This window comes from Rattus norvegicus, chromosome 1 (genome assembly GCF_021556685.1).
Source record: "Rattus norvegicus strain SHRSP/BbbUtx chromosome 1, alternate assembly SHRSP_T2T, whole genome shotgun sequence".
Taxonomy (NCBI): domain Eukaryota; kingdom Metazoa; phylum Chordata; class Mammalia; order Rodentia; family Muridae; genus Rattus; species Rattus norvegicus.
Window position 1 is genome coordinate 209086169 of NC_141534.1, and position 9824 is coordinate 209095992.

Consider the following 9824-nt stretch of genomic DNA (forward strand, 5'->3'; position numbering starts at 1 on the left):
GCACAGACAGGACAGGGAAGGAATTAACGGGGATAGCCAACGTTACTGCTATCTGAGGCATAAACACAGCAGAGCCGGGAACTTCCTGAGTAATAGCCATGCCATAAACACGCCCAATATTCTCTGTCCACCTTGAGCTGGTGCTGGGAGGTGCCCTGGCCAAAGCACCAGTGTGGCTGCCCAAGGTTTAAAGTCCAGGAGTAATAGAAACAAGAAATCAGAGACGATTCTTTGTAAAATTATAAACACTGGCTTCCTACTGAAAGATCTGTCCAACTGAGAGAGGACTAGAGACAGTCAGATTCCCAACCAAGTACCAAGGAGGGGCTATAAGAGCAAGCGATATGCCAGGGATAGCTGAGGACAGAAGGCAGGTTTTGAGTGGACAGCAGCCTGGAAAATGTGGCGCTGGTAAGGGTGAAAAGGAAGAGTCAGGGTCTCATGACAGAAGCAATAAGAGGCATAGCAGTTACCACCCAGAGAGAAATAAACCCAGGCAGGAACCAAGAGGATTTTATTTGTGACGCCCTGAAACCACACTCCTTCCCAGGGGCCCAGGGATAGAAGCAAGGGTTGTTGTGGTCCTAGGAGGAAGGGGTGCCCACCTCTACCCTGGAAGCTGCCGCCATGATCTCATGCTCTGGGCTGCTAGGATAAGGGCTACACGTCATCCTCAGACACAAGGCAGTAGAAGTCTGTTCGCGCACTGTAGTTTCGAGAGCCAAGGTCAGAGACATCCATTTCACTGGCATGGCCCTCTCCTATGGAGACCTTGCTTTCGTGTAGTGGAGTTGGTGGCTCCCCAAAGACAGGTCCACGGACACCTGCGGGACACCACAGGCCTGAGGCTGCAAGATCTACAGCCAGTCTTCTACCAGGATCTGTGACCAGAAGGGGTTACTTCATGCCCCTTCATACCCACCAGCCAAAGACTAGAAGCCCTGAAAGTTCCCCCACAGAGGCCTAGGAGCAAAACACCTCCCCAGTAAGAGGCAGTGAGGGCCACTGTCAGGGCCACTGCCTTAGGAGGCAGGATCTCTCCATGCCAGAGTCCTCCAAGCCTGGGTCCTTTCCAGGACGCTGGAGCTCTGTCTGACCCCTTGATTTGCAGTGAGCATACCCAGGTCTCCCTCAGGGTCTGGATCCAGCTCTGACTCCATGGCCCGGCCCTGGGCAGCACGTCCTCTCACGATTAGCATGGGATCTTTGTCATCCTGAAGTCGGGTTTGGGGGTCTCCCTCCACGGGTCTGTATTGCACCTTCCGTGGTAGTGCCAACTGTAGCTCTTTCCAAAAATCAGAGGAAGGTGTCTGGGGGCCAGGTTTGGACCGTCAGTATAAACACATGGGGATCTACAAACTGGAAGCCTCTAGCCACCCAGGCCCAAATAGCACTGCTGTTGGCTGACTGCAGGTCCCCCTAGCCCTCCACCACCCCAGGCAACCACTCACAACCCCCCACCCCCTCGCCTCCAGCCTTCGCACCACGGAGCCAGGCTTCCAAAGCAGCAGGGTCACGAGGTGGCGGTGCTGGCGCAGGAGACGGAGAGCAGGGTGAATGGGCTCACGCCTCTGGCCCTCGAAGGTGATAAAGATAGGTCTGCGGGTGAGCTCCAGTAGGCGGCACAGTCCCTCCCTGCGGAGACCGGATTGTCAGGAGAGGCAGGATAGGCCTCCTGGTCCTCCACCCAAACCAACAGCCTGACGCACCGGAAGCTCTGGCTACACCAGGGACGTCTGAGGAAGGCATCTGAAAGAACCACGATGAGACGCCGACAGCGACTCAGGTTCACCAAAAGGTCGGCAGAGGGCTCTGTAGGCAAGGGCGTGGATCGGTAGATGAGAGGCGGGGCCAATGACAAGGGCGGGACTCAGGGAACAGAGTAGGGACCAGGAGGCAGGACAAGGGTGGTACCCGCTCGCGGCAAGAGGTCGCGGTCCTCTAGGAAGAGCTTGTATCCCCGACGCCGCTCCAACTGAGGCTTCAGAATAAAATTTACAAATTTGCGGTCCTCTGGGCGGTCGCTATAGGACACGTACGCATCGTATAACTTCCCATCTGTAGAGAAAGCTAGTCAGCACGGCCAGTTATAGAGACATCCATACTCCATGCCCAGCACTTCTCTGAACATGATCTTCCTTCGGTTGACCCCAATCCTGTGCCCTTCTGAGACACTGCCTTTCCAGCTAGAACCCCGAAGAGCTACAACTCCCTCCACCCAGGACTGAACCCAGCATGCAGCTAGGCCCTTGGCAGAATCCTGTGCCCTAATCCATGCAGAACCGCACGTACCATTCATCTCTACCTCCCCGTAAGTGTCTTGGTACCAAAGCAGCACGTTCAGACGACACTTAACATAGAGAAGGGCCACCAGCAGCAGAACCACTAGGACAAGGAGGGAAGCCAGCACCGCAGCCACATGGCCGGCAGGGCCTGCAGACAGGGAGAATCACTATTTCTTTAATGTTAGGACTACAGGAAACCCTTGCCTTCCACCACCTTGAACCCCCTCACCAGCTCGCCAGAGAGTGAAGGAGTGGGAGCTGACGTTCCAGGCAGAACAAGTGAAGGTTCCATAGTCCTCAGCTTTGGTCAAGTTGAACACCAGAACACTGGACACAATCTCCGAGAAGTTGTCACTGACCCTGAGAAAACCAGGCCAAACCCTCACCTGGGGACCAAGAACATTGGGGGATGCCCAAGACCCACCTGTCTGGGATTGACCCAGGGAGAGATTGTAGATTTGGAGTAAGTGGCCAGAATTTAAGCCTGGATCATGGGGATCCTTTGGCTACAGGATTAGTTAGTCAATGAACCATTAAAGACTTAGGATTTTGGGGCTGGGGATTTAGCTCAGTGGTAGAGCGCTTACCTAGGAAGCGCAAGGCCCTGGGTTCGGTCCCCAGCTCCGAAAAAAAAAAAAAAAAAAAAAAAAGAAAAGAAAAAAGACTTAGGATTTTATCCCCAGTTTTACAAGATACACGAATAAACTAAGACCTGCTCCCAAAGTCAACCCTCTGTCTGTGGCCATGGGAATACTTGGCCCTGTCAGGTTTGCATAGGTCAGACATAACCCTCATCCAGGTTGCTAGAGTTTAGGGTGTGGGTCAGAAAGGCTGGCCACGGGTATATCCCAGCGGTTACTCTAATTCTGGATGCCTCAGTCTCTTACCAGAAGTCTTGATGGAGGCTGAAGTGGCTTCCATTGCCCAATGCCAGACCATCTTTTAGCCATTGTACTGATGGCTGGGGACACTGGGGCCTAGAGAACACCCAAGCTGTGCAATTCAAAGCAACTGCACTGCCAAGGGCAGGTCCCAGGGCTTGGTCTTCAGATGGGGAAAGGAAATTAGGGACCCTGTCACAGACACCTGCAGAAAGAGTACAACAGGTCAGCCATGTTGGGATGCCTACTGCCATGATCCATAGAGGCTCTATGATCAAGGGGTTAAAAAAGGCAATGGGCAAGTGGCGTCAGTGATCACACTACATCCATCATGGATCCTACAGGCCCGAGCCCAGGCTTGCATCCTTTCCTCAGCAGTGACCAGTTGTGCTCTGCTGGCCTTCATGTGACAACCTTGTGCTCAGGGGGAACATTAACAGAAAGGAGAGTGGCCAGACTCATATTTGAGCTGAGCCAGCCCAGCCAGAGGAGCCCATCTGTTGGTTTATCCCTGCTGCGCATGAGTTCAGCCTCCACACTACCCCGTCAGAGTAGGGCCAACTCCTGCATCCCTCAGCCTGACTGGTTTCTACTGAAGAGCTACAGGGACTATGGGTTCCAAAGGTTGAAAGAACACATATAGCGTTCTAACTTCTTCCACAGAGACAGGGCAAGCCAGAGTCTGGGCTTTCAGGAACCTCCCTCCACTGGCCACAGACTGCCCTCCCATTTCTCTGAGGCCGAAATTTTTCCATCTTTAAGTAAAAATGTGGCCCTAGCAGGAGGCTGGAGAGGGTCACACCCTCAGAACCCCATTGAGATTCCTAGGTTGACTGATTCCTGTAGGCCTCGTCTGGAGGCCTTGGTCAGAAGAGAAGTAGAGGCTGAGTTCAGAACCAACTACTAGCATAGGCCTTGACCTCTGGCACGTATCCAAGCACCGAGTTGAGCAGAGAGTGCAATACGGGGACAGCCTGACAGGCAGAAATTGGGGTGGAGACTTTGTCCTGGCCCTCCCTGGCTTGCCTACCTGCCATGGCTCTCCCAGGACCTCTTCACCGCAGGCTCAACCCTGGTTCCACCCCTGGCACCACGGTAGCTCCTTAACCGAGCAGCTGGGTCCACTGAACGCTGAGGAGGACTCCTTTCTGTCTATTCAACCAGATGGACAGGAGGTCTTGGAGGTCAGAGGCTGCCACCATCCCCAGGGGACAAGTTAAACAGGAACAGGATGAGTTAACCAGTAACTGTCAGCCACCAGCAGTACTGGCTGTGTCCCAGGTAGCTGCCTTGCAACCCTGGCCAGGCTCAGAGTGCTGGGTGAGCTCCTAGTTACCACAAGCCCAGAGCAGAGTCTGCCTCACAGTTTGGGAGGGGCAGGCCCCCAGACCACCTTCACTTGTCCCGTGGCCACTGTGGTGACTCAGGGACACTGAAGACATGCTCCAAGAAGGATCTGGCCTCAGGAGGTGGCAGTTAACCTCATTCCTGGCTGTCCCCTGTAATGGATGGACTGCTGTATGCAGGTGGGTGCATGGGTGCTTGTCACCTGGCCAGGACCTGGGGATTAAGGGGATATGAGCCACAAGTGAAACCTAACTGTGAGATTTGGCTCTCGATGCAGTCACACATGCACATGTGAATGGACACATCACACCTGTGGACACCCTGAGACTCGTCTGGGCCAGGTGGGGTGAATGGGGACCAGACTACTATAGAGGCCATTCTGAAGGGCCTTGGGAACCCCTTCTTGGAACCCTAAACACAGATGACTCCTACCTAGGGTCCTGGGCCAATCTCAGCCCACAGCAATTATACACACCTGGGATTCAAAAGGCTCTGCGGTAACCATGAGTGCAGGAAGAATTCAGGAGCTTTTCTTTAGAAGCCCAGGGCCCTAGGTAATCCCTCTCTCCTGGGTGCCCCAAGTTCACTCTTTAGTATTGAGTTCCTACTCTCCTCCATGTTGCACAGACACATGGGCAGCTGACATGGGATCAAGCCCTAAGACCCTGGGCCTGGCCCGCCTCAGATGCCCCTGCTATACCTAAGGTCCCAGAAGCCTTAATGAGAATGGATCTCTTACTCAGTCTCCCTTTGTTCTGCACTGGATAAGGCTCAGTCAGGAATCTCAGGCTTGGGAGCAAGCTCAGCAAGGGACACATGACTGTCAGGGGCAGCAAGGTAATCCTTCCAGAAACCCTTTGGGGTGAAGGGGAGTCCTACTACAATTCCGGAAGCAGAATCACCTACCAAAGCTACTCAGCTGACCCCTCAGAGTGACCAGAAGTACATACCCTAGCCCATCAGGTCCTAGAGCACGTCCTGCCTCAACCTCCTCCAATCAGAGGACCTTGAACCCTGCAAAGGCAGCCACAGAGACTGCCAGAAGTCAAGACCAAACTTCCAGGATGTGACTCACTGAAGCAGCAGGTTTCCTCGCCTGTACCCTCTTCTCTTTCACATTCCGTGCATGTATACCCCTCTCTGACCCCACTCAGCCATGCCCAGTTCGTCTTTACCGATGTGCACATGTGTATCTTCTATACAACACTGCCTTTCCCACAGAGTTTGGGCTGCATACACCTCACCTCACAGGCTCACGCCTAACACACACACACACTCACACACGCACATGCGCACACCAGTGTGCCTTCATGCACCTCAGCAACCATGACCCTCTCCTCAGCCAAGCCTACCTCCAAGGGCAGACCACAGGCCACAGGATCACTCAGAGCAATAGGGAAAGCACAGTCACCTGGTTCCGGATCTTTCCTCCAGAAGGGAGATGGCCATTGAGGTCAGTAGCATGCACTTGGGAGCGAATTGTCCCCTCAGCTGAGCCCCAGAGAGGAGCCACAGTATTGTGGCTACCCACAATGCATCGCCAAGCTTGGGCGAGGACCCGGCTTTTGTTGATGTATATTTTAGTCAGAACTTTCCCCCTTAGTTTCCTGGCCTTGCAGTCATATCCTCTCCTAAACCTAAACCCCACCCAGGTACCCACCCCTTCCCCTGGTGGGGCGGGTTGTTGGCGGTCTTTGCCCCGCCTCGCCTGGCTTTTCCTGTAACTGTATGAGAAGGCCCCTTCCTCCCGGGCTGCCCCAGTCCCTAAGCACTACATTTGTTCCTGTGCAAGGGTGTAGGTGGTTACTCCAGGTGGCAGAGGTTAGTGTGGTGTGCAGAGATCCTGGCAAGGAGATGCCCAGACAGATTTACCCTAAACATACACAAGGAAGACTAGGTAGGAGGCGTGCCTCCTAGACCACCCACACACACACACACACACACACACACACACACACACACACACACACGACCTCTTTGACACAAGGTCTTGCTATGTAGTCTTGGTTGACCTAGAACTGTCTATGTAGACCAGGCTGGTCACAGAGCCTGCCTCTGTCTCTTGAGTGCTGGGATTAAAGGCTGTGCTAAGCCTGGTAACACTCTCATTTTGTTTTTATACTATTCTCATGAGTAGAGAGGAGGAATTATGCTATCTGCCACCCCCAACAACAACAACAAAAAGCCCCATCCATGACTCACTCTGACCTACTGTGACAAAGGGGATCTCTCAGAGACTGGCGACCAATAATGAAACCTAGAGCGTCATTAGCTTAGAGCTGGGGCGAGAGAGCAGAGCCCCTTTTCTTGCTTTCTTTCCTTTTTAAATTGGTTATTTTATTTACTTATATTTCAAATGTTGTCCCCCTTCCTGGTCTCCCCTCTGCAAACCCTCCATCCCATCCTCCCTCCCCCCTTTCCCTCTAAGAAGGTGCTCGCCCACCCACCCACTCCCACCTCACCCATCTAGCATCCCCCTATGCTGGGGCATCGAGCCTCCACAGGACCAAGGGCCTCCCCCCCATTGATGCCAAATAATGCCATCCTCTGCTATACATGCAGCTGGAGCCATGGACCCATCCATGTGTACTTTTTGGTTGGTGGCTTAGTCCCTGGGAGCTCTGGGGCATCTGGTTAGTTGATATTGGTGTCTTCCCATGGGGTTGCAAACCCCTTCAGCTCCTTCAGTCCTTCCCCTAACTCTTCCATTGGGGTTCCTAGGCTCAGTTCAACTGTTGGGTTGGCTATGAGTATCTGCATCTGTGGTGGGCAGATGCTGGCAGAGCCCCTCAGAGGACAGCCATACCAGGCTCTCCTGTCTGGGAGCACATCTTGGCATCAGCAAGTGTTGGGGTTTGGTGTCTGCAGATGGGATAGATCTCAAGGTGGGGCCTTCCTTCAGTCAGCAGAGCCCTTTCTCAAGCGCCAAAACACAAGAGCTCCGATGTAGGATAGGGGAGAAGAGAGCTGATTTCCCCTATTGCTACCGATGACTCCCCCTACCCCAAGATTGATTCAAACCTTGGGGTCCGGCAGGAGTATTTACAGACTTGAACAAGGGTCTTCTCCAGTTCCTGGCTCTCCCTTCACACTTATAGCTACAGGAGTAGGCTCTGGAGACTCTCCTATGGCCTTCCTGCCTCTGCTTCAGGTCACCCAGGAGCATCCTCAATGCAGAAGCAGGTTTTCCTGCCACCTTACCTATGACCCAGCCCTGCTCAAGCCAAACCACCCCCAACCCCCGAGGCCTGGCATTCATGATCTCTGGTGATGGTGCACTTTTGGCTCAGGGTTGGAAAGGCTGAAAGGAACAGATCCCCTTCCTCTACTACACTTCTGGATCCATTTGCTACCTGAAGCCGCCTCATAGGCCTCCTGAGCATCCCATGCCCAGTAGGTGGCTGACCTCACCAGAGGCAGTTCTGTGAATCAAGAAACTGAATGCATCAAAGCTCAGGAATACCCAGGGCAGAGGTGAAGAGACAGGTGCCCCAGTACTGAGGGCAATGCTTTCAAACACCTTTGCCCCTAATAAGTCTGGCATAATGTTTGCACTCCTGCACCTAGACGGCCTGTCACCCTCTCACTTGAGTCAATACTGTTCTCCTTTCCTGTCTGCTAACATCTACCACCCTCTATCCCAGCGGTTCTCAATCCGCAGGATCACAACCCCTTCCGGGGGTCTATCAGCCCTTTCACAGGGGTATTGGAAAATACAGGTATTTACAATTCATAACAGTAGCAAAATTACAGCTATAAAGTAGCAATGAATGTAACTTTCTGGTTGGGGGTTACCACATGAGGAACTGTATTAAAGACTCGTAGCATTAGGAAGGTTGAGAACCACTGCTCTATCCCATAACCCCAACCTCAGACCAATCTTACATAAAAACCCAGATGGCTTCAGATAGTTGCCTCTGAAGTCCTTGGGAGGCACTGCAGAGCCTCCTCGGAATTTAAATCCCAGCCTAGACCCTCGGATCACTTAGCATTGCCTCCATATTATGAGGTTCCTGGAAAGCCCAAGTCCTTCTCCCAAAGACACAGTCCTTGAGCTCTAGGCGTACGCTGTGCTATCAGATGAGTGAGTGTTCAGGGGCTTCCAGCTCCCCACTTGCGGGTCTGTTTCTGCTGCTCAGCATCTCGAAGCCTGGGTGCTGCTCCAGCGCAACTCTTGACTTGTGCCGCCCCTGTTCCTAGCATGTGTTGGGGTATCTTTTTTAAAGGAAGGCGTGTGCATAAAATACCTCGAGGAGACCAATTCCCCCAGTACATCATGCTCCTACATCTTGCCCTTCAGTCTTCTGTGGGTGGCGCAGGACCTGTTTCCGGGAACCCAACAGGTGAGGCAAGCCGACCTATCAAGCACGCGTGCAAAAGACGAGGACGCGCACGGAGAGCGGAAGCGTGCGGACAGCTACTCCGGGCGCGCACCGAGAGCTGGAGCTCACAGGAGGCGAAAGCTCTGCTAGGGTCTCTGCGAGCCCGAGTTCCTGCAAGCCTCTCAGTCTGCCCAGGTGCCCTAGAATTGCTCGGGTTTGAGAAACGCTCTTGGGAGCAAAGGTGAGGTCTTGCGCCCCCTCGCCCGCCTCTGCAGGCTTGCATTGAAGTCGAGAAGAAGCTGTTGACTACTTCGGGCAGAGTGAAAAAAGCAAGGCCAGAGAAAGGGAATGGACGCAGCGCTCTCAAGCTTCCGGGCTAAGCGGGAAACCAGCCTGGTTCAGAGCTACTTCCTGCGGGACCATGGCCCCAAGGCTCCTCGGAGCAAAGTACTCCCAGGTCCTCAACCCTAAAACTGGAACAGCTCCAGGAACTACGATCTCTACTCACCTCCATAAAGTCTGAGACACGACTGCCACCCACCTGCTTTCAGACCTGAGACTCAAGCGGAAGCTGACAGTTTACCTGGCCGAGGTGCGCAGTAGCGACGGACCCAGCGGCAGGTGCAGCCCCGCCCCGCAGGCAGGGCGAGGGCGGACCCTAGTGTCCCGCTTTAGGCCTGAGGCTAGTGTTGGTGAGTGTCAGGAGTTCAGTCCCGGGATCTCAAACTTCCCGGCTTTGGGGTAGCGGTCAAACCAGCCCAACCAGCGCAACCCGCAAAGGGGCATCCTGCAGACAGTCATGGTGTTTTGCCTCTCCAGCCCGAACTCTCCCTTTTCCTCCAGGAAGTCTGTCTTGATCCACACCCGACTCATAACTGACCCGGTGTCTTCTCTTGCCACTCAAAGACCCAGACATTTGGAAAGCAGAACCTTCTTCCGTAAGGTGCCCCTCGCTTAGACAATGAGGCAAACCTGAGAAAAGCCAAGTG

The 9824-nt window shown here is 53.8% G+C and overlaps 1 protein-coding gene across 24 annotated transcripts; it reads right to left on the minus strand.

Annotated features, from left to right (window-relative positions):
* Window positions 1-491: 491 nt before the first annotated feature.
* Sigirr (single Ig and TIR domain containing) lies at window positions 492-9469 on the minus strand. 24 transcript variants are annotated; one of them, NM_001439649.1, is given in 10 exon segments: window positions 492-824; window positions 1121-1310; window positions 1485-1635; window positions 1710-1812; window positions 1915-2058; window positions 2293-2433; window positions 2515-2645; window positions 3173-3371; window positions 4197-4358; window positions 9377-9469. In NM_001439649.1, coding segments are annotated over 9 exon segments (1230 nt in total). In that variant the 5' UTR covers window positions 4204-4358; window positions 9377-9469; the 3' UTR covers window positions 492-660.
* Window positions 9470-9824: the final 355 nt, after the last annotated feature.

Bases quoted from the DNA above. Each gene is read 5' to 3' on its own strand.
- Sigirr (XM_087561501.1), bottom strand. The intron at 2,434-2,514 runs GTGAGGGGGTTC...CCCTGTCTGCAG, and splicing joins CTTCACTCTCTGGCGAGCTG to GCCCTGCCGGCCATGTGGCT. The intron at 1,813-1,914 runs GTACCACCCTTG...CCTTGCCTACAG, and splicing joins CGACCTCTTGCCGCGAGCGG to AGCCCTCTGCCGACCTTTTG.